General features: G+C 44.1%; 1 protein-coding gene across 4 annotated transcripts; it reads left to right on the top strand.

Annotated features, from left to right (window-relative positions):
* Positions 1-827: 827 nt before the first annotated feature.
* map3k20a (mitogen-activated protein kinase kinase kinase 20a) lies at positions 828-27,462 on the top strand (the record flags this gene model as incomplete). 4 transcript variants are annotated; one of them, XM_084443419.1, is made up of 21 exons in its annotated part: positions 828-884; positions 3,806-3,927; positions 5,069-5,586; positions 6,185-6,272; positions 10,378-10,479; positions 11,394-11,459; positions 11,646-11,674; positions 13,244-13,381; positions 15,505-15,591; positions 15,832-15,906; positions 16,011-16,117; positions 17,806-17,941; positions 22,003-22,047; positions 22,166-22,196; positions 22,316-22,455; positions 22,618-22,680; positions 22,778-22,867; positions 24,966-25,082; positions 25,279-25,353; positions 26,192-26,342; positions 26,557-27,462. In XM_084443419.1, the coding sequence occupies exons 3-21, from the start codon at positions 5,428-5,430 to the stop codon at positions 27,261-27,263; spliced, it is 2,406 nt and encodes an 801-aa protein (XP_084299545.1). In that variant the 5' UTR covers positions 828-884; positions 3,806-3,927; positions 5,069-5,427. The 4 variants fall into 4 exon arrangements, with proteins under 4 accessions (XP_084299545.1, XP_084299546.1, XP_084299544.1 ...); XM_084443418.1 differs by lacking the exon at positions 828-884 and adding an exon at positions 910-1,010; XM_084443420.1 differs by lacking the exons at positions 828-884; positions 3,806-3,927 and adding an exon at positions 899-1,010.
* Between the last annotated feature and the right edge of the window lie 422 nt (positions 27,463-27,884).

Raw genomic sequence — 27,884 nt, 5'->3', positions numbered from 1 at the left:
GGTTCCCTGCGGGGGGTGCTAGCGGTATAGTAGCGCATCCTTCTTAACCCAGTGAGCAGCAGTTACTCTTGGCTGCTTTAAATGTCACCACAAAAAATACCCCCCTCATCCATCAAGCCACCTGCGCAACGAATATGACAATCTATAAAGCCAATCGCTAGCGATGATCTTTTGGAAATGTATACCTTGGGTGAGTGAACAGCTTTTGAAAGTGGGAACACTGATGACATACCAAGTAATTGTACTCACACATTATCAAGCCCGATATTCAGTTGTGGTTTTGTATCTTTTTTGTAAATCAGATTATATTTATAAATAGTTAATTTTGTGGATTTTATTACGTATGTTGTAAAGTGTATTCATATTTATTTTGACCTCAGCATGCAATGAAGCAGTATGTTGGGCTGATATATGTGAGCACATTCCTCTTTGAAAGTCTTTGAGGCACTATAACTGTTTGCAAGATTTTTACCTCTTCTGTAAATATTAAAAACCTATTAGATGTTTTTGCTCATTCTCTCATTCTTGATTTATAAGTATGACTTCAAACATATTTCCTCTCTTGAAACATCAGTACTTAAAATGTCTAATTACCTTGATTGATTAATGCTTTATACATAATTTTATAGAGCTGCATAGTAGGCCAGCAATACTAATATCTACGGTATGTCTATCTATACCATCTTAATAGATTCTTCAGCATCGAGAGTAGTAGGCTATACCGTTTTTGACCGATGAGTGGAGCTATTGTCATCGGAATTTGCATTGAATTATCTGAATAATCCCCTCGGCGTTTTGTTGCCTGGTAGGAAGAAGTTGTTGGGCAACTGCGGAGATCGCAGCGGAAATCATAAACTCTCGGGTTCAAAGGAAGTGGGTATTTCGTAAGTAAGTTTGTGTGTAGGCTAACTTGTACCTGCTCAACCTGAAACCTCTTGGATTCGTTATAGGCTACTATATATCCTGCATGTTGGAATACTTAATTTGTTGAAACAACAACAACACTCCAGGTATGTAGGGTAAATGTCAGACATGTGAGCAGTGCCTGTCACTAGGGTATGTTTCAAGGGAAATCGTGAATAGCAAATTGAGCCAGTGGGCAAAATCAATGCTATTGTAGACTATGTCGGATTCCTTGACTCTTCATTTCTCCTCTAGGCTGCATGACCCCAATGTGTTCTATAAAGTTCTATTGGCCATACAGGCTTATGCCTACTTTCACTTTTAAGCAGAGGAACGTTTAGTTTAGCTGGGTATGCTTCCAGGCTACTGAAAGTTGTCTTCAGCACTTATCTGTTTGTGATCTAAAGCCCAAGATCATAATGTATTGTCCAAAGTTAACCCATTTTCTTTTTCCAGGCAGGTCATTAGCCTATTTGATACTGTGTTAAAGACGTGTTATCTTTATTTTTATTGCATGTTTTAACCCCCAAAGGGTCCCCCGAGAAAATCTGTGTACTTTAGTGAGTTTTAAGATAAAAGAAAACAGAAGGGATAGAAACCGAGCCTGGGACCAAAGGGCCCGTAGACCGCTCCACTACTATCACATCACACCGCAGCTGAGCTCCGACTTCAGCAATAACACAGCTGCCGTGCGACTCCCCCACTAGATGGCGCTAAACAAAGTCGCCGCGGAGCAGATTACATTACATTACAATCATTTAGCAGACACTTTTATCGAAAGCGACTAACAATAACTGCATTTAACTGATCAATAAAGCAATTAAATTTCAACAAATTCGCAGAAAGAAATACAACCACACACAGCCTACAACATCAACCAGAACACCTAGTCCTAACCAGACATAAGTTAACACAGAGCTATCTTTTTTTTTAAGATATTTTTTAGGGCTTATCAGCTTTAATGGTATAGGACAGTGTAGAGAGACAGGAAATGTGGGAGAGAGAGGGAGGACATGCGGCACAGGACCGAGCCGGGAATTGAACACAGGTCTGCCGCGCAAAGGACTAGCCTTCAAATGGTGCGCGCCTTACTCGGTGAGCTACCCTAACACAGAGCTATCTTGAGTAGAATCAAATTCATGACTTCCGTCTGGGGAGAGGTTATGTTATCGGTGTTGTGTTTGTTTGTTTGTTAGTCTGCACGATTATGCAAATACTATCAGGCAGATTTTCACGAAACTCGGAGGGGGGTAGCAGGGCCAGCTTATAACCCATTACATTTTGGAGTGGATCCGAATCACAAGGCGAGTCCATGGGCCGCCCAAACACGGCCGGCCATTCACCTCCATTCATTTTTTAGACCAGGATTATGCAAAAACTGCCAGACTGATTTTCATGAAACTCGGTGAAGGGGTGTAGCATGGGCCAACCTAGAACCAATTCAGTTTTGGAGTGGTACCACGCATGTCCTGCTTGCACGCATGTGCTCACGCACAGAGCCACGGAGAGGCGTGTGAGGACGTGAAGGACTGAGTACAGTGAACAGCTCTAAGGGCTCTAGGTCTCTTGGTGTTGTGGTTAGCAAGCCAGGTTTGGAAACAGGAGGTTGTCGGTTCAATCCCCATTCGGGGCGTGTCCTCTCCCCTGGAATTAGTCAGTAGGATTTTAGTAGAAGGCTATGCTGGATGCACATATTGCTACAGTACTTTACATAGTCATACTTGGTGAACCCAAGTTTCTTCAGTTTAGATTAGAAACATCAACGAGATAGGGCATTTGGCCTTGTTATATTACGCACCAGTAGCTTATATCTTATGCAAGTGCCATCTGGTGACTATTGATATTTTGCGAGATAATCCAATTGGCGGATCCATAAATTATTTTCACTTTCGATAACATTGACATCGATAGACGTCCTTCTCTAAGCTAGAAAAGCTCACTCCACCTCTACATTCAACTACTACACATGCTGACGACATGCATCATGGGCGGAGGTTTGCAACCACTGAGTGACTTTTTCTAGTTGATTATGGGTTTTAAAAAATGTTTTGGAGGATGAACCTGTCATTAATAAACATTAAGTTAATATAATTTCCTTTTTGAAGACACCCTGATCAACAAGTGTCAGACACAAAACGTTTTTAACCCTTTCAAGTATTTTAGCCATACCTTATATTTTGAGTTATGGTTAGGGATAGGATGGTTAGTTTATTCTATTACAAGCTAATGTTAAATCAACTGTGCTGCCTCCTCGGACCACACATCCCTAATCAAGGCCCTGACAGTTGCAAAACAAATCTGAGCAAAGAGCAAACGCTTGACCAGTCATGATGTTGCGTACAACAGGGTCATCTGTGCACAACAGGGTCAGCTGATGATCTCTTCAACAACGCCAGCTTGCATTTTGAATTATGTTCCATTGTGCTTCTGTGCTTATGCAGTGGATATATTCACTGGGCCAATACAGTGGTTAGTGTCCCTACAGAGCACAGAGCAGGCATTGAACTCATTATAGAATTAATACAGTGGCTAGCATCTCTACGGAGCAGCCATTCAGCTGATTATAGAATTATGAGCACAGAATGTAGTCGGGCTTTGGATGTCCCTCAAATACTAGCAGCTGAAGCTGCAGTTCTATAGAGTTCTACTGAGTTTGAGTTCAGCACACTTACAGTACCATACACCACATAACAGATAATATCATGAACTGACAATATCTACAGTGATGCCAGCGATTGGATCATCACTATTTGGCATTGTATTTAATGAATCCCCCGTTGAGCTCTGACGGCATACGCATCACCTTCTGCATCTATAGCTGCAAAACAGTGCATCTTCTCTAACAACACATTCTATCTGAGTATCAGGCCGTTTACAGTATATTATCCCTGGCCTGCTGCAGTGTTTACTGTCAGGTGCGAACAGGCAGGAAGGACGCGGGGGTGCAGGCGCCTGCCCTCTAACCCTGGCTCCTGGAGTGGCCGCAGAATGTTCCGGCGCTGGCTGTGCTCTGAGCAGGCGAGGGTGAGTCTAAGTATAGCAGGAATAGCAGTAAATCACCGGACTGCGTCGGCTCCCCTCGGTGACAATGTAGCCATTTCCTGCTGAGCGGCATGGCAATCCCAAGAAACAGCCTTTTTAAAAGCTATAATTGCTTGGCACTAAATGCAGAACATATGAAGAAAAACTGAGCTAATTTCCTGTAATGATGGGATTATTTCTTTAAAAGATCCATATATGTTATATCTAAACAAAAGAAAATGTTCATTGCTTGGGGTGGGCACCAGGCTCACTGTTCCTCCTACATGCTGTACACATGGAACTTTAATTGATACAGATTAGAAGGAGGGACTCTATGCGTTGAGTACTGAGAAGAAGAGGTCTGTTTTCCTCTCTCTAAATGTGTTTTTGGAACAGTCGAATATTAGGAAATGTATACAGAGCAGTGTCTCTATGGGAGACTAGACCATGTAATCTCTATCAGAGCTGTGTCTCTATGGGAGACACCCTAGACTGTGCTGGAATAGTCTCATGTACAGACCAGCCTAGACTGTGCTGGAATAGTCTCATGTACAGACCAGCCTAGACTTTGCTGGAAAAGTCTCATGTACAGACCAGCCTAGACTTTGCTGGAATAGTCTCATGTACAGACCAGCCTAGACTTTGCTGGAATAGTCTCATGTACAGACCAGCCTAGACTTTGCTGGAATAGTCTGTGTGTTTGGCCGGCTGTATCCTGCGATCACAGCAGTGGGAGAATGCATACCAGGGATGCCATAGTCCTTACACAAGCTGACAGGGGATCCAGAGCCACACACTGTTTACTGGAACTGGTGAGTGTGTGTGTGTGTGTGGTGACGGGAATGTCCCATACCTAGATCAGCATCAGGCTGAGGCCAGGGATAGCGCGGTGTCACTCCGCTACAGACATAGCCAATGACACACAGGCCTCTCCGGGGTAGCGTTAGTGTCACATCCACACATCCACCTTCTGTCACTCTCTCAGACCGTGCGCTCAAGTGCGGGGCTGCTCTTTTACTGGGCTGTGGCGTCGGTGCAGTCCTTTCACCTGGAGGATTTGAATTTGATGTTTGTCTCGTGAAGAGGACTGAGCAGCTTCTCCTGTCCTGTTTCTCTCCCTCCACCCTGCGCTGTGGTCGTCCAGGAGCTGAGTCTGTCCCTCCACCCTGCGCTGTGGTCCTCAAGGAGCTGAGTCTGTCCCTCCACCCTGCGCTGTGGTCCTCAAGGAGCTGAGTCTGTCCCTCCACCCTGCGCTGTGGTCCTCAAGGAGCTGAGTCTGTCCCTCCACCCTGCGCTGTGGTCCTCAAGGAGCTGAGTCTGTCCCTCCACCCTGCGCTGTGGTCCTCAAGGAGCTGAGTCTGTCCCTCCACCCTGCGCTGTGGTCCTCTAGGAGCTGAGTCTGTCCCTCCACCCTGCGCTGTGGTCCTCTAGGAGCTGAGTCTGTCCCTCCACCCTGCGCTGTGGTCCTCTAGGAGCTGAGTTGGTGCTGAGGGACATTATGAGATGTCGTCTCTCAGTGCCTCCTTCATGCAGATCAGATTTGATGACATCCTCTTCTATGAGAACTGTGGCGGCGGCAGCTTCGGCAGCGTCTACCGGGCAAAGTGGATCTCCCAAGACAAAGAGGTGGCAGTGAAAAAGCTGCTCAAGATCGAGAACGAGGTAGGGTTATTAGAACCTAGGGGTCCTAATTGCAGTTTTTTTCATATACTTTTTAATTGCCGGTATAGTTATCATTTTAATTGCTCCCCCCATTTAGTGGGTTGTGGTGACTTTTCTACCCATCAGTCATAGTCATTATATACCCCCCTTACTTTGTACAGACGATTGTGCATACTGTATGCTTTAAAAGAAAGAATATTACCAAATGAAATATTGTATTAGATCCAATTAAAGCCATGGGGTTTAGATCTGGAAATTACTTTGAAGCAATAGACTCATTGTCTGATAACAAAAAGAAACATCATGAAAACATTTCCAGGCTATTCAATTTCATATCTAGGCCTGTATGTCAGGGTGTTCAGAATATGAGTCATTGATATAATATATTCAATGGTTCAATGATATCTATACAACTTCAGTCAAAGTCTTGTGGAAAGCATTGTTTCATGGAAATGCTTAATTTGTTACTTAATTGCACTGAAAATCATAGTATTTGATGCAGATTTTATGTCCCACAGCCAGTGTGTTCAGGACTGTAATGTTCTCAGATCTTTCTGTCTATTTTTCTGTCTGTTTTTGTTTCTTTTTCTGTTCGCAGGCTGAAATTCTCAGTGTTCTCAGTCATCGGAACATCATCCAGTTCTACGGGGCAATCCTTGAGGCGCCCAACTATGGCATTGTCACGGGTACGTTCGATGCTGATCACCCTAGCTAGTTTGTTGTCCATAACTAGACCTGATACTTTCCTTACAGCTTTTATACGAGTTGTGTTGATGGAAAGAACGGGTGCGGCCATCTGCTCCTGCTAGTTTGACAGCTAGTCTGTTTGCTTAGCATTGTAAGGCGCTGAGACCTCTATGTACTGTATGCATTAGCAGATTAGCAGTGTTGTCCATTATAATGGCTTGATGATTATACTCTGTCTGGTTTCCTGGATCTAGTGAAAGCCTAATTCTAGACCTACACATATCTTCAATCTAATGTCTCAAGTCAAGGACTTTCAAATGAGAGTTCTTGTAATAGTCCTATTCCTGTGATATAGAGTGAGATAGTCCTATGCTTGTAATCTGGAGTTCTTGTGATCGTCCTATACCTGTGGTGTGAGGAATCTCTCCAGGCTCACATGGCAGACTGAGAACTCCTGTTTACGATGTTAAGAAGATGATTTGAAACAGTGAGCATTGAAAGAGAGTTGTACATTGAGGTGTAGCCTAGGGAGGTTTTTTGGTTTTACTAAATCTGTCTTTGTATTTCTATATTTCTCCCCCTGCTCTCTTGATTGCTGTGAGACTTAATATATCCTGTTGTCAGGTTTTATGCTGTGAGACTGTGAATATACCCTGTAGTCAGGTTTTATGGGGAACAGACTGGCCCCTGCATGATTCTATCTTTGTTCCCGGCTCTGTCCTTGTTTGGGCAGGCTGAAGTCTCTGTGTCCCTCAGGCTGGCCCAGCCGTGACCTGTGGAAGGTCATCTCTTGGAAGTGAAGGGAACTAATCAGTTTATGAGAACAGCCCTGCATTAGTGGTAGATTATAATCTTACTCAGCCTCTCTCTTTTTATGTTCGAGGCCTACACATCCTCATTATGCTGAGGCTTGTGCCCTGTCTTATCCTGCAGTATTGTTGGAATTGTTGGAAAATACTCTTTAAAATCTTTTACATTTTTCGATCTAGCGATGCATAGGGAGGGACACAGATGGTCCTTCATAGGGCTGGGTATCGATTCGAATTTCAAGAATCGATTCAATACCGATTCACAAGGTTCAGAATCGATTATCACGATTCAATTCGATTCAATATCGATTCGGTTAGTGTTACTAAAACCAGTTTTTTTTTAGCTGTAACCTTAATTACATGACTGCCAAGTTATGCAATTTTTTATGAAAAAACTTGAATGAATAACTTTTATGAAAAGTTATTCATTCATTGAATGAATTAATGAACTATTCATTCCTTCATTTATTCATTCATTCATTAAATTAAAGATTGATTTTGGGATTCATGAATCGATTTTGAAGCATTTGATTCAGAATCGATGAATCGATTTTTTAAACCCAGCCCTAGTCCTTCAATATTCTTACTCTAAGTAAAACTACACTTTTTCTAAGTCTGGTGTGTTGCACAGTAGTAGGGTAGTTGTTGGCCCTGGAGTTTGTGTTAAGTTGTATGTCGGTCCTGGAGTTTGTGTTAAGTTGTATGTCGGTCCTGGAGTTTGTGTTAAGTTGTATGTCGGTCCTGGAGTTTGTGTTAAGTTGTGTTAAGTTGTATGTCGGTCCTGGAGTTTGTGTTAAGTTGTATGTCGGTCCTGGAGTTTGTGTTAAGTTGTATGTCGGTCCTGGAGTTTGTGTTAAGTTGTATGTCGGTCCTGGAGTTTGTGTTAAGTTGTATGTCGGTCCTGGAGTTTGTGTTAAGTTGTATGTCGGTCCTGGTGTTTGTGTTAAGGTGTATGTTGATCCTGGAGTTTGTGTTAAGTTCCCAGTGTCGGCCCTGAAGTTTGTGTTAAGTCACAACTAGGCAGAGTTTTCACTTCTTTCCCAGAGTTCTCTGCCAGAGACTACGTGTCACTCCTGCTACCGCCGTCCAGTCGATGGGGCGGGTTGTCAAGGAGCTGTCTCTATTTATCAAAGCAGAATCTAATTAGCACCAGATAAAGGAAAAATGTCTCTGACCATTCGGACCATGCTGTTTCCACATTCATCAGGTGGGTTATACATTTCTCCCATCTGCTCATACATCAGGACCTGCTGTCTCAGCTTTTTAACAAACAATATCCATCAGGAAAAGCCATCTATCACTGCTGGCCCACATGGCGGTTGTCAATAACAGACCCTTTTCCCAGCAGCCATTTTGACATCATCGCAGGGTAAACACAGGTGTAGTAAATAAAATTAATTAAGGTATTTTAGTGTGCCACAGCCATTCCAGTGAGCGAGCATGCACAATATCAGGACCCTGGCCCACCTAAATCTAAATTGGAACAAGGGCGTACTTAATGTTATTAATTACACCTGTGTTTACCCTGCAATGATGTCAAAATGGCTGCTGGGTATGGATCTAGGGCTGCGTTCTGAATACTTCCATACTATATACAGTAGTATGCCAAAAAATGTGGTAGTATGTCCCAATACATGTATGCCACCTGCAGTATGGCAAAAATACCAGGATGTCCTACTACATCCGGTTGTATTTTGCAGTATGCAAGCCAGCAGCCTTTTCTGGCTATTCTGACCTACAATCCTTTGCGCAGAGGAAATTACCTCACATGGATGAGGTCAGATTTCAAGGCGCACTGTTATGACAAAGTGCAAAGTACTGTACATACTTTCTAAGGGCAACAGTAGTATGTACTGGTAGTAAAAAGTAGAAGTATGCGATTCAGATCGCAGCCTGGGGTTATGAAAGCAGCACAGGAAGTTACATCATCAATGGACTGTGCCATTATAAAAAATAATGCATCTGTGAAAAAGTGCAGAAATGAAAGGAGGACTCGAGCCATGTTGTCAGAAGGAATAGTCTAAAAGAGATGGTTCACAGATCTGTTTCAGTTGAAGGACCTATAATCATGCAATGTTACAACAATATCCAAAGAACTGGTTTACATTTAAAACCTGGCTGACTTTCAAATTTACATTTCAGTTTGTAACATTACTGTACATCGTTGACATGAAGATGTCCTACATCTGTGTAGTAAGACTGTAATAAAGACATCGGTTTGGTAGTCATGGCTTCATGATGGGGCCAGTCCTGCTTGAGGCTTCTTATCAAAGCCTGTTTTCACTACTCCATGTGGTGACACTGGAGTTCATGTTGCACAAACAGACTCCCATTAGTCCAGCTGGTATCAGATCATGTTTGCTTTTGCCATTTGTCTTCTGTCAGGCTTGGACACTCAAGACTTGGAGCCACTATAGAAAGCTATGTCCATGCTCCCGATTCTGCTGGTGCAGAGCAATGACCCCCCACTCCCCGAAACAAAACAAAACCTAAAACAAAGTCTGAAAAAAGTTTCCCATATGATATTCTGTTTATGTAAACAATACAAAACATGTAAAGCAGGACATGCTATCACTGATACAGCACACAGTATTTCAGACTATTTTTTAATACTGGTATTTCAGACTATTTTTTAATACTGGTATTTCAGACTTTTTTTTTTTTTTTTTACTATTACTATGCTTCCAAACATTCTGGCAACTGGATTCTTCTTCAAATTCTTGTCTGCTGTTACTCGGAATGAATGGTCCTTGGCAGGTGTTGCTCATGGACAGTTGTCTCCAGCAGGTGTTTGCAGTACTAAAGTGTCCAAATGGCACCCAATGATTTAGAAAAAATATTTTTTATTTTCTTCATTGTTAGTGTTTTGTTTTCCTTACCTTCTGGGACAACAGCTGCTGTGTCCATTTGAAGCTGTTTCCTGTTCGAACAAATCAAGGTTGATCATGTTAAAAAACCTTGTCCTGTCAAGAGGAACGGGGAGACGCTAGCGTTTAGGCTGTGTGTGTTTGTCCTCAAGGCGTTAGGCTGTGTGAGTCTGTCCTCAAGGCGTTAGGCTGTGTGTGTTTGTCTTCAAGGCGTTAGGCTGTGTGAGTCTGTCCTCAAGTCGTGGTAAATGAGCTCATGCACTGTGACAGGTCAATGACAGGACCAGACAACCCCTCGTACATTAGTACAGCTCTCTACTGGCAGAATCAAACCTTTATTTTATTTAATTCATCTTCTGCTCTTGTATCTCATCCTTCCCCGCATGGCATTCTCCACAGTTTCATGTTGTTGTTGTTGTTGTTTACAGAGTATGCCGGTGGAGGGTGTCTGTACGACTTCCTGTCTGGTGTTGAGAGTGAGGAGATGGATATGGGACAGGTCATGACCTGGGCTATGGAGATCGCCAAAGGTAACGTTTCATTGAATGTTCTTGATGGTCAGTATGTTCTGGTTGATGTATGTTGTCACATCCTGTACTGTAGATGTGTTAGGATGGTGGTGTACCAGAGGTTACTGCGAGTCTGCAATAATTAATGCTGACTTATTTTTTTCTTAAAGCAATACATTGCGATATTTGGACCTTTACAAACATGTCTGGTGCTAATTCTCCAATTAGATTTACTAAAAGTAAGCTGAATCGTCCAAACAGTTTACTCAGAAAGATAATACATTGACATTTATTACCTTTTAAAACTCGCGCCCCCGGGACGCAGCATACAGTCGAAGTGCGCATGCGCAACGTTGTGCTTAAACAACACAGTAGTAGCTAACTATTCCGGCGTCTATGGATATCATGCGTTTTTTAGCTCAATGATATGGCGGAGGTGAGAAAACCGAAGCGAAACATCACGGAGGAAGCCAGAAAAAGAAAAAGACAATCTGATAACTGATAACTTTACGACAGTACACTTACTCGCAGAGCCTGTGGGGGCGCAGTTCCGAGAAAATCTGAGAAAACGCTATGTATTGCTTTAAATGTGGATGTGGTTTTGCATGTCCTAAATTAGACTGATGTAAACCACCCAGTAATTTGTCACTATAGGTATAGCTCATTAGCCACTTCCTGATAGAGCATGTTTCAGAGGCAGCTGCTGAAGGTCTTATAGCTCGTTGTTATTCTAGGCATAGTTTTAGAAAGAATGCGCTCTCAGTGGCCATGCTGGAGTGAAGGGACACATTTTCCTCACATGTGATTGATCAGGGGAGGGAGGTAGACAGAGGTAATGAGCTCTAGCAGGACACAGAAGCACACAGGCTTGTTTACCTCAGGCTGCGTCCTCATTGATCTCCTTCAGAGGAAACCTTCTTTTCTTTCCCCATTAGGAATGCACTACTTACATTCAGAGGCCCCTGTCAAGGTCATCCACCGAGACCTGAAGTCCAGAAATGGTAACTATCCAGATTCAGCAGCATCCTTGGTTCTCTCATGAGTCTGTTTTTGTCCGCACCTAAGAGATCCATGAACATGTTTTGACTTGGATGCTCAGAGCAAGTGTTACGTACAGTATCTGATCTCAATGAGAGGAAACTGAACAGCCCTTTTCCTAACTTTGAAAATTCTGTGCCTTATTTCAGTTGTTTTGACTGCAGACAAAGTTCTCAAGGTATGTAAATTAACAGCATGCATAGCTCTGTACTGTAGGTCCTAGTGATGGTCATGTCAATATGACATGATTTAAATTCACTATGACATGATTTAACATTCATTATGACATGTTTAACATTCAGTGTGACATGATTTAACATTCACTATGACATGATTTAACATTCATTATGACATGACTTAACATTCAGTGTGACATGATTTAACATTCATTATGACATGATTTAACATTCAGTGTGACATGATTTAACATTCACTATGACATGATTTAACATTCATTATGACATGTTTAACATTCACTATGACATGATTTAACATTCACTTTGTTGTGATTTAACATTCACTATGTTGTGATTTAACATTCAGTATGACATGATTTAACATTCACTATGACATGATTTAACATTCATTATGACATGTTTAACATTCACTATGACATGATTTAACATTCAGTGTGACATGATTTAACATTCACTATGACATGATTTAACATTCATTATGACATGTTTAACATTCACTATGACATGATTTAACATTCATTATGACATGATTTAACATTTACTATGACATGATTTAACATTTACTATGACATGATTTAACATTCACTATGACATGATTTAACATTCATTATGACATGTTTAACATTCACTATGACATGATTTAACATTCACTATGACATGATTTAACATTAAGTATGACATGATTTAACATTCAATATACTGTATGACATGTTTAACATTCACTATGACATGATTTAACATTCAGTGACATGATTTAACATTCACTAGACATGATTTAACATTCATTATGACATGTTTAACATTCACTATGACATGATTTAACATTTACTATGACATGATTTAACATTCACTATGACATGATTTAACATTCATTATGACATGTTTAACATTCACTATGACATGATTTAACATTCAGTGTGACATGATTTAACATTCATTATGACATGATTTAACATTCATTATGACATGTTTAACATTCACTATGACATGATTTAACATTTAGTATGACATGATTTAACATTCAATATACTGTATGACATGTTTAACATTCACTATGACATGATTTAACATTCAGTGACATGATTTAACATTCACTATGACATGATTTAACATTCATTATGACATGTTTAACATTCACTATGACATGATTTAACATTTACTATGACATGATTTAACATTCAGTGTGACATGTTTAACATTCACTATGACATGATTTAACATTCAGTGACATGATTTAACATTCACTATGACATGATTTAACATTCATTATGACATGTTTAACATTCACTATGACATGATTTAACATTTACTATGACATGATTTAACATTCACTATGACATGATTTAACATTCATTATGACATGTTTAACATTCACTATGACATGATTTAACATTCAGTGTGACATGATTTAACATTCATTATGACATGTTTAACATTCACTATGACATGATTTAACATTCAGTATGACATGACTTAACATTCAATATACTGTATGACATGATTTAACAGTTCCTTCCAGCCTGACCTTGGCATTGTGTTGGCCTCCTCAGATCTGTGACTTCGGGGCGTCCAGGTTCGTGTCTCACACCACACACATGTCTCTGGTGGGCACCTTCCCCTGGATGGCCCCAGAGGTGATCCAGAGCCTGCCGGTCTCCGAGACCTGCGACACCTACTCCTACGGCGTGGTGAGGCCCTAGCGCATTCACATTAGCAGCACTTCACGGTCGGATGTCTGGTTGACTATAACATAACTCAGAAGGACCTGTGATTATGTAGAGTGGGTTTGACTGCACAGAACATAACGTTGGCAGATATGGAAGTTTTTGTTTGTTGAGGAAGACAAAGGGCCAGCAAACAGCCATGTTAAAAGTCTGGCCCTGTCGTCAGAGGCTAAAAGACTGGCGCTGTCGTCAGAGGCTGAGGCACTAGGAATGTTGGGATCTTTGTGCCACCTAAAGGTGCATTTGCCAGGATCGTTCAAAGTTTGCCTGAAAGTAGGAGGAGCTGTTCATGGAAGAGTCGTGAGGCAGAGCTCATCCGTTCTTGACATCACTGAGGAGGAGGAGGAGGAGGAGGAAGAGGGGGGGAAACGTTTTTCACAGGGGGTGGCAGAAAATAAATAAATAAGCCTAGCCTACATTAATTAAATAAAACATTCCTGAGAACAATGATTTTTTATGATTTCCAGCTGTCATCAAAACTCAGGTCAAACTAAAATGTTACTTAATGAGGTGTTGAAACAACTCAATAGACGGGTGGTTTATACTGCTTCAGCTGCTTGAATAGATCAGGGGAGAACTACAATACATTTCCCAGAAAAATAATCTTGCGTGCCAACCTTTTCCAGCTGGCCAAACGTTGGCTTATAGTCCACCAATTGACATCGTTTGAATTTTGTATTGGCCTACAAGCCGACACATCAATAGCCAACAACACGAAGCGTCAATTCAGGTAGTAGCCTGCTGTATTCACATACTGTAGGCTAGAAAACATATACTACCACATCTGTCTGTAGTCCTACAAATGAATGTAGTACTGATAGCCAACTCCATCTCCTCCTAAGCAACTTTAGCATTTCATCTAATTATTTACCTCTGTAATTTACATTCTTGTACTTTACGCGCCAGGATTTCGATGTTCTGCGTAGCCTAAAACTTCTCCTCTTCAACTCTGCTCATTCATCCATTCTCACATCGAGCACAGACACAATCCGCTTCATTCCAGTATTCCACCCCTTCACTGGACACACTTCCACTGATGTCTGTTTACTTTGCGCAAGCAAATTCACAAAATGTGACTATTATGCCTGTTGCGTTTAACTAGAGCCTTTGATGACAGTGTTTTGCGTGACCACTTTCAGAGCCAAAGAGTGGTTGAGAGTCTTAAAGGAAATGTTTTTTTCCTCTTGCAACTGCATGGCTGAGAGTTGCCTGCCAGTCAACCGGTCCAGCTAGCATTTGAAATGACATTTCCATGACTGCATCTCTTCCATTGTTAAAATGAACTTTAACAGCGTTAACAGCGTTATTAACCTTTGCAGAAATGCTAACAGCCCCATAAGTTATCTTCATCCCTGGGTTCTCATCAAATGGCCGTGTGCAAGATAAAATCTCTCATTCTTGAGTAGAGACTGTATGAAGCCTATCTGTGTGTGTGTGTATGTGTGTGTGTGTGTGTGTGTGTGTGTGTGTGTGTGTGTGTGTGTGTGTGTGTGTGTGTGCGTGCGTGTCTGTGTGTATGTGTGTGTGTGTGTGCTTGTGTATCTGTGCTTGCGTGCATGTGTGTGTGTGTGTGCTGGCTGAGCTACATTCCTGTGTGGTGACGGAGAAGGTGTTAAGTGTAGAGTGACAGAGTCTACTGGGCATGCTCTGTGTCACCCAGCCATTCAAGGGCCTGAGTCCTGAGGGCCGTAAACAGGCAGGGCACTAACACAGCAGGGTTTTGATACCCCTTACTTATTGTTAAGACTATGTAGAGATAGATGGATCTGAATCTAGAGATGGATCTGAATCTATGGTAGGTAGCAACATGAAATAGCCGGTCATAGTTCACTGTACTTGTAATCTCCAGTGTACAAAGTCTTTGTGTTATCTCACTTCAGTGGAGGAACCTTGGTAGGCTGTGTGTGCTGTGTGTAATGGAAGAAGCATTTAACTGACCGTAACCCCTGTGTTTGTGTGTGTGTGTGTGTGTGTGTGTGTGTGTGTGTGTGTGTGTGTGTGTGTGTGTGTGTGTGTGTGTGTGTGTGTGTGTGTGTGTGTGCGCGTCGGTGTGTGTGTGTGTGTGTGTGTGTGTGTGTGTGAGACAGGTTCTGTGGGAGATGCTCACCCGTGAGATTCCCTTCAAAGGCCTGGAGGGTTTACAAGTGGCCTGGCTGGTGGTTGAGAAGAACGAGGTAGGACACCACCACACCCCCTCCGCATCTCAGTCAACTTTCTCTACTGGATCCATCCCTCACTGCGTTTTCAGTCAAGTTCAATTCATAATTACAGTTACAGTTAGACCTGGCAGACCACACATGTGCCCCCAGCCATGAATAGTATTGTTGGGTGCAACTCGGTCCTGTATGGTTCAGACTGTAGCTCATAGACAGCGAGTGCTCTCCTGTGAATCTATGTGGTCCTGTCCATTCCAGAGGCTGACCATACCCAGCAGCTGTCCGGCCAGCTTCGCTGAGCTAATGAGGAAGTGCTGGGTGACCGAGCCCAAGGTAAGAGATCCTCCCACAGACCGCTCTGAGAGGGAGAGGGTACACGTCGTATTTCCCTCTGAAGGTCAGATGAGAAACGTTTTTTTGTTTTCTTTTGAATTCAGGAAAGACCCATGTTCAAACAGATCCTGGCCACGCTGGAGTCCATGTCCAAAGACAGCAAGCTTCCTCAACAGTGCAACTCCTTCTTACACAACAAGGCGGAGTGGAGGTACCGCAATCAGATGTTCTCACAACTCGCAAGATGACACTTTCTGTAGCCATTGCTCTTGCGAAAGGCCTTACAATCTTATCAGGACACATTCAAAGAAACATGTGCAAGTGCTGCTCTCATGGGCCACTAAACACCAGACAGACCTCTGGAGTGGAGCATCTAGATCTGTTTTAATTGCACTGATCCATAAAAGCATAAAGTATCTAAAGAATCCTCCATCTGGATGTACTTCCTCTCTTTGCCCATAAGGCCTAAAAATAATCACCGTCTTCTTCAAGTGGAAGTGTTTAATTGGCCTGTATGAGCAGCTGGGGGTTCAGTAACGTTCAGCACAGCCTGGGGCTCAGCTGCTCTCTCTTTTTCTGTCTCTCTCTTTCTCCATCTCTCTGTCTCTCTCGCCCTCTCTCTCTCTCTCCCTCTCTCTGCGACTTGTCTGTGTTGTGAGGTTTCTCCTCAGAACTCTCACGTAGTGGCCAACGCCTCCAGACAGACGTCTGCAGGTGAACAGCTCCGTGTTTGGAGTCCGAGCGTTTCCATTGAGAGAGAGAGAGAGAGAGAGAGAGAGAGAGAGAGAGAGAGAGAGAGGGACGTATTCAGAAGTATTCTTCCAAGGGTGACCGTGTTCATGGGGAGAAGCAGGGCTGTGGGGTGGTCTGAGGTGAGGTGGTGGGGGGATTCTGGCTGATTTGCTTACCGAACATCTAGACCTCTAGGACACAGTTGGCTGTGTTCAGCTCGTTATCCTGGAGGATTGTCTCGTTACAGAAGTTGTTCTGAAGTGTAGTCCTGGAGGTCCAAAGCTGCTGTCTGCTCTCTAACAGAGATCTCCTAGTGCAGTCTGTATTAGGACACCATCCCAGGAGACTCACCAGTCAGACTCTATGAAGAGAGAGACTGCTCTTTTACTGGTTTCTCCGGCACTTGTCTGGGTCAAAGGAGAGAGAGAGAGAGAGGGAGGGAGAGAGAGGGAGGGAGAGGGAGTTATTTGGGGGCTGCAGGGGTTAGACGAATAAGAGTGTAGACTAGAGGATGAGAAATATCGAGAGAGTTTGTCAGGAAAGCGACAAGCAAGAGAATCAATTATGAGGGAAGTTTGGAGCATGAGTGGGAAGTCTTTGAGGTGGGGGGGGCAGGGGTCTGAGGGAGTGGGAGGTATATGGGCGTGTCTTCCTGTCTGTGTCACATGGTATTTATAAATAGTCACTATGGGAGTTGAATGTGTCACATGACTCAGCACTGCGACCTATGGTGCGCCACACAGCACCACCTGCTGGGCAATCCATCAACACCAGGACGGTCACACATGTCATCTTTTATTTATTTTTAAAGGATATTTTAGGGCATTTGTGCTTTATTGTTTATTGTTTAGGATTGACAGGAAATGTGAGAGAGAGAGAGAGAGAGGGGGGGGGTTGAGGGGAGGACATACAGAACAGGGTCCGGGCTGGAATCGATCCCGGTCCGCTGTGGTAAGGGCTAGCCTTTACAATACTGTACGCTCCTTAACCCGATGAGCGACCAACATAGGTCATCTTGCGTACATGATACACTGAAGTCACTGGGAGATTTGTAGTGTGTATTGGGGGAATGATCTGACCCAGTATTACGAATGCAGAGATGTTGAGTGAGACGTGGTTGTGTGACTGCACGAGTCTGTGTGGATCCTGACCGCCTGGCGTGTGCAGGTGTGAGATCGAGGCCACGCTGGAGAGGCTGAAGAGGCTGGAGAGAGACCTGAGCACCAAGGAGCAGGAGCTGAAGGAGAGAGAGCACCGCCTGAAGATGTGGGAGCGCAAGCTCATCGACCAGTCCAATACCCCGGTGAGTTCCTCCGCTATGGCTACCGCACGACACCACCACTACCACCACCACCTCCACCACAACCACCACCACCTCCACCACCACCTCCACCAAACCACCTCCATCACAACCACAACCACCACAACACCACCACTTCCTCCACCACCACCACCTCCACCACAACCACCACCTCCACCAAACCATCTCCATCACAACCACAACCACCACAACACCACCACTACCTCCACCTCCACCACAACCACCACCACCTCCACAACACCACCACCACCACCACCTCCACAACACCACCACCACCACACACCGTGTCTGTTTGCTGGACCACAGCTCAGCTTCACAGCTCTGTCCACCGCTCGCTGCCTCCCTGGCCCCCGTGTCACAGTTCCCAGCCCTGGTCCCGTCCCGAGCATCACTAAGAACCCGTGTTCATTCAGACTGGTGTGGAATGGAGTTTAAAATGGAATGCACTGGGATGGAAGACGATGGAACGGGGTGGATTTGAGAGTGTGTGAATGGAGAGACGGGTTCTGTGGTCGGGGAGACGGTCTATGGGAGGGTACTGTATGGGTGCACTGTGGACGGCGCGATCGACCGCTCAAGGGCTTTCCGTGGTCACCGCTCACGTTGGCCACAGCGATAGCAGCTTTGGTAAAACCGATGTTGTCATATCGACACGGGAGCCATCGCTGTCCCTGCGTGTCTTGCAGGTCCACCACACGGTTTCCCCTCGAACGCCGTCGTGTCGCCGCTGCCGTTGCATGACGCGACAGCCGGCAACTGCTGAAATATCTCAAGCTTTCAGGACGGTTCCGCGTTGCACACCTTGTAACCTGAACCCTGTAACCTGACGTCGTAGTGGTTTCCATTCCATATCTTCACTCGGCAGCGCCTGTTTTCACTTCGTAGTATTGCTCGTGCCGTTTACGGATGGGTTCACACCACGTTTTAGATTTATTGTACAGTAGTTGTACTGTGGAAATGCATGCTACGGCCTTGCGTTGCTAAATCTTTTTTTTTTGCTGTCAGTTTTACATGAGCTGAATTGATAGTGTGCATGAGTTTGCATGCATTTGTAACTGCGAAGGTAGACGCCCTGTTGTGTCTTGTCTTGTGACTTTGTATTCCTACATTTTCTTCTCTTCACTGTATTCCAAATATTTTTCTTTTTACAATATTCCTGTTTTCTGTTTTTCTAAACCCTCTGAAAATCACTTCTTTTGTCGGGTATGATGAATCCACTTCATCAGTCTTTTTGGTGTAGGCTACTGTATGTGCTCTCAGACTAACTTCTGTACTCCTTGTTCCCTCCCTCCCTCTCTCCTTCTTCTTCCTCTCTTTTGTCCTGTCTTCCGCTTCCCTCCATCCTGTCCTCAGCTGTTCTTACCTGTGGCCGCAAAGATTAGTGCCGAGTCATTCTATGAGTCTAAGCGGGAGGAGTCCAACAGCTCAGAGATGTCGTGTCAGATCAGCACCTCCAGTAACGGGGAGGTGGAGGGCCTGAGTCTGCAAGCCATGATGAGAGGCTTTGGGGACATGTTTGCGTTGGACATGGAGGGACCTGTGCTGCACTCTGGCATGCAGGTCAACATGCAGGCCAAGCAGAACTCTTCCAAGTCCAGCTGTGTCAGAGAGGGACGCAAAATCAACATGGCCGTGGATATGGAACACTTCAGATGGTCAGACGACAGCGACTAGCTGGACCTCGCTGATTGGTTGCGGGGGGTGGGGGGGGCGGGTGGGGGGCGTAACGTCTGTCAGTCACGTTAGCCTGTGTCAAAAATGTGGACCTCCCACTGTGTATCATTTTCAGATCGTTGGTGTTGTGGACGCAAGCCTTGCACATGAAACGGTTTGACATAATTTGTTTTGTTTTTTAATCATTATTATTCATTACTTGTTAGTTCTTTCTTGACCTTTTTATTATGATACTAACAATTAATTTTTTGACAAGTGCTCTTTATGTTCACCTATGCAAAGATGCAAAGATACCTATTGAATGATTGTAGCACAGTGACGATGTAGGCCTACTATTAACAGAATGCATCGGAAGTCTTGCCTGCGTGGCCCTCACAGATATAATTCGTGCCTAATGTGCTGGACGTATAGTGCCATGCTGTGAAGAAAGAGCCATGTGAGACAGTTGCGTGGAGGAAGTGAAGCTTTTATTATGAAGTGACATTTCACTGACATTAAGATTGGCCAATTTGTTCTGTATGTGGTGGAGCGCAGAGGCTGAGATGGGAGTCTCTCACCAGGATGAGAAAGTACATGTTGTCTCCCTGGACTGACCCAGACTGAGGAGGACAGACGGCCCTGATAGCCTGATAGTTCGACTGAGGACTTCTTCTGCCATTAGTCCGTACAGACGGAGACCGTAGCCTGTTGATTTGAATCAGACTGCAGGAACGCTCCTTAGTGGGATTATATAGAACAAGAGTCAAATCTCATTGATCACCAGTGGCCTGGATGTAGCTTCTTTATGGAAACTCTTCGTAATATGCATGGAAACATATATGAAGGCTCTGTCTATCTGTAGAAGGCCAAATAGGAAAGTTTTTGCCATAAATCAACCGATGCAGAGCATGTTTTCTATCATGTAAAAACAATCTGGTCAATAATACATCCACTAACACAGACAATACCCCATTTATGCAGTACACTTCCTGGTGTGAAAGTCAACTACTTTGAAAGGTATTTTTGATATTTTCAGACTTGCTATATCCTTTGTCCCAGCTTCAAAATCTCCATTAGTAAGCTACTTTGTTTGATTACAGTGTGCCCCGATGTAGACCAACACTCTTTGTTGTTTTACAATAAACTGTCTCATTTAAATCTACTTTCTCCTTTAATTCTTTGTGATCTCAGTGTGCAAAATGTATTTATTTGTGAATCTATATTAGGCTGTTTCTATCATCAATGTCGCATTTCTACATGTGCATCTGATAAACAAGTAATAGAAACCAGGCACCATCTCTTCATGCAGGTCAAGCCTATTTACCTTGGAATTGTAGTCCAGTAAACTTATTTTTTGCAGTGTCCAGGTTTCCGGTAGATTCCACCACTACCCTGGCTATGTGCCGTACATCCATACTGCTAGGGTCTACTCACATCCACGTGGGGGCAGGATTGTGTGAACTACTGAACTCCCCTTCGCTGTGAATGGAATTTCAATTGCTGTGCAATTTCTGCTGACGTTTCCCCTTCCTCTACCCTCGCTATTAAGATCGGGTTCCTTTTGTCAACAGTTTTTGGATTTTAATAACAGAAGGAAGGCACATCACTTGTGAAATACAATATGGTGGCTCGAAATGTAATATTATGTCACTCTAATTAGGCCATATCTGTAATGGAGCTTTGGCAGCGCGGGGAGTGTTTTTGAGCGTGTTTACTTCCGAACCATACCTCTGGAGTAGGCGGGGACTGCAGCTGGGGTGAGGGAGTTGAGACGCCGCCTGGCAGCCCTACTGCTGTATGGCGCTGATTCTGAAATGGCCCCTTTGAATGCGATCTGTTGAGATTGGCGCTCATCTCGTACCCTGGCACTGTTATCAGATGCCGTGGGAAGCGGAGAGTGAATGCTAGAGATTAGTCGTTCATTTAGTCATGTTCCCCTCGACTCATCACTGCTCTGTCTGCCGCCACCCTCCAGCCTCCTGCTCATTATGATGAAATCATTATTTTGGCTGGCAAGTTTCTGCCTGCTCACACGTAATGAGCAATACATGATTTATCATTCAAATGGATCAGAGAACATCCGTCAGATGGACATTTTGACATGAACATTAGAGCCAAGTCAACTTAACTGCACAACACAATAGCTAGAAACACAATCCATTTATTTTCTGTGGAAAACATGTTTTACTGTGAAAAATAACACTAGCTGGTAGTGCATAATGCAGTGTTCATTTGCTGGCATACAGGACATGAGTGTGTAATGTGAGACTTGTAATAGGGCACATGCACATGTACATTCCCAGTTTAGATCTGTGCCTACAGTGTTTGTATCAAAACTTCCCTTTGGACCATCATGCTCTTGTACTACCCCTGTGTTGTGTCTGTCGCAGCTGCTCCCCACCCTGGACATCCATGGATGGACAGAGGAACATGTGGTCAGTGTCAACGGGTTCTTACCTTCACATACATAATGAACCAGTAGAACAACTCTAAGGACATTGTCACAGTACGTTTGAACTCTAATGTGTGTACTGTACAACTCTACACCCACAGCACTTTTGGATGCAACAGATATTTGGCGCAGGTATGTTCACGCACTCACGTTGTGGATTGAAATTAAAGTAACTCTGACCCTTCATCGGTGTACTGTACTTCTGTGTGTGTTTTCATTTGTGTTTGGCATCCATGTCCCCTGGTTCTCAGACGAGGCAGCCTGCGGCATGCAGAGGTACGCAGACCTGTTCAAGGAGAACCACATCACTGGCCAGCGGCTCCTGCTGCTCACAGAAGCAGACATGCGCGACCTGGGGGTCAAGTCCAAGGGCCACATTATACACCTAAAGGTAATGCCTGCTAACTACTGTATCAACGACAGCATGAACCACTTCATACTATCCAACATATACCTAAATGTCCTTTATATCTATCTAATGTATATGCTGAAAAAGACACACAGGATGTCAGGCTTCCAGACCGTTGGTTCTAACACACTCTTCTCTTGGCAGAGTGAAATCGAGAAGTTAACCAACGATTACCTCGGACTGCTCCATTTCCCTCCGCTGATGAAGGTAGAGGATGTTGTTTGATCCTTTATTTTTTCTCTGTCGTTTGGTTGATGTTGTTGTCTGTTGCAAAGTGCTGAGCCTGGAGATGTGTCCCGCGCAGGACGAGTGGGCGGAGGAGGACGAGGAGAGGAAGACGGTGAACCTGGAGCTGGTGTTTGGGTTCCACTGGAAACCAGGAACAGGTCCTTCGGTAGGTTGGAATGGTTAGAAACATCCTGTACAGTGCTGGTGACACATCACAACAGTCAAGATCAGTAGGTGAATAAGAGATACATAGACAGACAGAGATACAGACAGAGATACAGACAGAGATACAGACAGAGAGACAGACAGACAGACAGACAGACAGACAGACAGACAGACAGACAGACAGACAGACAGACAGACAGAGCGAGAGAGAGAGAGAGAGAGAGAGAGAGAGAGAGAGAGAGAGAGAGAGAGAGAGATAGATAGATAGATAGATAGATAGATAGATAGATAGATAGATGTGTTGGTCTTGTATATTCAATTATATTTGTATTGTTATTAACTATGTAATTAAAATCCAAGCTCCAAGATAAGCTATAGTAACTTGTTGTCTGGTAAGATTAGTAACATAAGAATGTCAAGATCAAGGCTCCTGTTCCAAGTCTTAGGCTCCCTCAGTAAAGATGGATGGTTTATGACCCCATCAGACCCCATCAAATACTGACCACTGTTCCACCGAGCACATTTGCCTTCGCTAGCCGTCGACTTCCAAGAGAAACAGATGAATAAATATTTCATCTAGAGCCATGCATCACATCCACCCCCACTTGCTCCCAGTCCTTTGTTCAGATCTCAAACGGTGGAGAAAGGCTGGCTCTCCACTTGCTGTGTGAATTTAATCAAAAATAGCCCATTTAGCCAGAAGTCATTTTCTTTTTAAAAGGCAAATGTTATTTAATCTTTCAGCTGTTCATTGTCCCGTCATAAATAGTCCCCTTTCAGTGCGTTCGGCAGGCCTGAAACGAGCCTGCTAATTGCCTCCCATTTCTTCTGACATGTGGTGGTTTAGTGGGTAGAAAACACAGCGGGGAGAAGGAAACAGGAGGCTGAGAAAATGAGAGCTAATTATTTTCCCCTGCCTGGTGTCAGGTTTCGTGTCAGCCTTGTTTTTACAAACTGGAAGGTTTTTTGCACTAAATAAAACAAACCCACACTGCGTTTTTTTTTTTCCCCCTCGCCCCTTATTGCTGGCGGTGTCATGGAGGCAGCTGCACTTCTCAAAGACAAAATGAGGGCCTGCGATTGTGCGGCCACCATCTGACAAGCACTGAGGGTCTCCTGCTAATGAGGATATCACCGCGCAGCCAAGTGAAAGGTGCTGAATTATGTATGAGTTGTCATTAGACGCACTCGGGTCCTGGGCATCATTACCAGACATTGTTTCTGCTGGAGTGATTAGACCGGTGTGGACTCGGGGGGGCCCCAGTGCGACAGTCCGGGGCCAACGCAGGGCCGACAGAGCCACCGGTGTGTCTCTGTGAGCCAGAGGCCTCTCGGCGCCCCCCTTTGAGCCTGGTGCAACCCCTGGGGACGGTGCAGGAGGTCTGAGGCCCCTCAGACGAGTGTGCTAGTACCACTCCTCTGATGTCTCTCTGTGTGATCCCGACACAATGGATTGGCCCGCACCGTGAACCCTGCGTGGTTAAGCGGTGACCTGTGGCTGGGGTTGGGGGAATGGAGGAATCATTACTGCTTTGTCAGCATTCAGTATCCAGGAGGAGCGGGATAAGGCTCAGCTCAGGCCTGCGCCTCCCAGCGAGGACTTCATCTGTGTCACTCATCCAGCGACTGAGAGGAATTCACCTAACCGGAATAATATCAGCATCACTGAAATGGTCATATCCCCAAACATCACAACAGCTGAAGGCAGAGCACTGTTGCCCCATTATGTTATAGAAAACAGTTTATATGAGCACACGCATGCATCTGTAATTCACTTTATGTTGTCAAATGTGATATGGTCTGGATTTGAAATGGGGGCCTTTTTATCTTACTGTATGCAAATGAATGAAAGCTGGATATCTAAAATTACTTTTGATGTTTTGTCCTTCTGTTGCATTGCCAGCTTTAGGAAGTTCAGCCAATGCCATTGACCTGCCTCTAGGCTGTGCTGTTGGTTTAGCTGCCGCAGCTAGGCTCTCACCAGAAAACAGGGATATTTTTAACTTTTCATGGAATTCACAACTATTAGGGGCCTGTGCTGAACATACTTACAATCCTGCAGCCTGCAATCTTTTACATTTCTCTTTTTTTTTTTCAAGGACTGCAAGTGGAAAATGTACATGGAACTTGATGGAGATGAAGTTGCAATAACATATATCAAGGATGTGACCTTTAATGCCAACAGACCGGATATGGAGGTTCTGAAGATGGCCAAGGTGGGATCATATAAGCACATGCATGTCCAGACCGTGTACTTAATGAGTTTCAAGAATAATAACACCTTCTGATGAATGAAATCATTCCTGGCACTATGGTCACTGGATTATTGTTGTTATGCACAGCTGTAGCATATTGACATGAATAGCGCACCATGATTGACTCTAACTATACATTAATTCCACTGCCTTCTAGCCACCGTTTGTGATGGATAAATGGGTTGTGGGAATACGAGAGAATTCAATCATCGACTGTGTTGTTAATTATGAGGTGAGTCTTGGGAGGCATATGCTGTCTATAGGAGCTATACAGCTATATTAGTTATATCTTACTAATGTGCTTGCTCCTATGGCTGTTGCCAATCTCCAATAGAAATACAGGTGCATCCCCAAAATTTTTTATATTGTGTATTATTTTCCATAATTTAATTCAAAAGGTGAAACTTTCATGTATTCTAGATCCATTACACAATGTGAAATATTTCAAGCCTTTTTTGTTTTCATTTTTATGATTGTACAGTATGTTCATTTATACACTCAATACTTGGTGGAGGCTCCTTTTGCACAAATTACTGCATCAACGTGGAGCGTGGCATGGAGGCATTGAAATGGAGGCATCAGCCTTGAAATATTTCACTTCATGTGTAATGAATCTATAATATATGAAAGTTTCAATTTTTGAATTAAATTATGGAAAATATTGAACTTTTCCACAATATTCTAATTTTTGAGATGCACCTGTAGGTAGAATAGAATAGAAAGTGTATTTTCCATATATTGTATAACCAGTACAGGTACATTGGAATTCTTGTCATCACTTATCTTTACAGTATCTTATCAGCACTAATCAGTTCCTCATTCCTGCCCTAAGTACATAACTAGACAATTAAAGGTTCCCAAACTGGCAATTTACTATCTGTAGTCTATCAGTATCATCCTCATCTACTGATGCCATTTGGTGATAACCTACCTATCTACCGTACCTATGTCTATGATGAGCTATAGGTGACAGCCAGGAGCTAGCACTTTAGCGAGGGATGACTAATCTCACAGCCCTACAGTAGAGATGGCCTACACACTGTTGGCTGTTCCCTCTCCCCTGGCCCCAGAGCCCTGTGAGGTCTCCCAGGTCAACCAGACACAGCCATGCGGTCAGCTGGAGCCCCACCAGTGGACGAGACGAGATCAAGATGGTGGAGCTAGTCATAGAGACACCACTGGTCAACCTGGAGGGGCCCCCCAGGAGCAGGTCCAACTCTGGTAACTCTCCTTCACATGGTTTTACACTAACGCAGCCTGTCAATGGGGAAATATATTTGAAAATAATATACATACAAAATCTATATAAAAATACATTCACTCAAAATGTATTATCTGAAATACATTAAACATATATTAGACAGTACATCATGGTGCATAGTGCGGGTTGATCAGCCTTTTACTGAGCTAACCAATCAGCGGATGGTGTTTTCAGACGTGGACCCCATATGGATGTACAAGCTGAGACAGAGGCAGCTGAAGAGCCAATCAGCACAGCAACCTGTCACACGGCCCGCCTCCAGCAGCTCTAACCCCAGCACTCTACCTCACTTCCTGTCTGCTTACGGAGACCAGGCGTCGTCGTACGCCGCCGCAGTGCGGCGCTCTCCCAACCGCAGCCCCAACGCCCCCTGCTGGTCGGACTCCCGGAGCTCCTCCCCCACCGCCGGCCTCCTCGCCACTCTGGCGCCCCTCCACCTGGGCTCAAAGGGAAGCAGCCCATCCAGCACCACCTCAGAGAGCACCTCGGAGCGAGAGCGCCCACTCAGCGCTGGGGCCGTGCACGCCTACCGCAGACACAGCTGCTTTGGCAACACACTGACCGTGACGGGTGGGGACACGTACAGAGACATGTGGACGCATACGAGAGCCACCGTTACCCAGGACAAGTCCAGCAGAACCCCTCATCACTCGGGGAGGCCCAGGTCCAACAGCTCCAGCGCCGCGCCACAGGGCCGCCCCAGAGTGATCCCAGGCATATCAGCTGTGGCTGAAAGCCCCCCTGAGGAGAGAGGAGGGGCTAAGGTCGGCGAGGGAGCCTGGATTAAAGTGGAGCGTATAAGGAAGTCACCGCGGCAGGAGAGTAAGCAGGTCAGAGGTCGTCCGAGAAGAGGTGGGCGAGGAGGCCGTGGGCGAAGCTGAAGACTTTATCACCTTCTGATGGTGGATGTTCACTATTGGAATGACTTAGAAGGACGTGTTTTCACAACTCTGAGAGTCATTTTCAGGACGTTGGGAAGTGGGATGATGGTCATAAACCTGCAAAGCCTGCTGTGACTTAAGTGAATGTGACATTTTTTTTCTAACTTATTTGGCAAACTCTCCATGCTGAATGTGTATGGCCCTTCTGTATGTTATTTCAATTTTATTTGAATTATATTATAATTGCAAATTAATTATCAATATCTGTAGCATTAGATGTCTGACAGGTGGAATAATGATGTTGAAAATAAATATTTATACCTCCAAAGGAACCAGAATGTTTGTCATGTGAGCGCATGATATTCACCCGCCGTTTATGTAAATGAGTAAGCTGAAAATTTCGCGCCAAGGCAAACTACTTGAAAGGTAACGTGTACACAAATACGATGTTATACAATTAATATAATGCTATTTTTCAAACATATACAAAACTGCCCTAGGCGGAATAATGATGTTGAAAATAAATATTTATACCTCCAGAGGAACCAGAATGTTTTTGTCATGTGAGCGCATGATATTCACCCGCCGTTTATGTAAATGAGTAAGCTGAAAATTTCGCGC

Source organism: Borostomias antarcticus (genome assembly GCF_949987555.1).
Source record: "Borostomias antarcticus genome assembly, chromosome: 9".
Classification (NCBI taxonomy): domain Eukaryota; kingdom Metazoa; phylum Chordata; class Actinopteri; order Stomiiformes; family Stomiidae; genus Borostomias; species Borostomias antarcticus.
The sequence above is the reverse complement of the archived record's forward strand: the minus strand, read 5'-3'. Positions and strand labels throughout refer to the sequence as shown.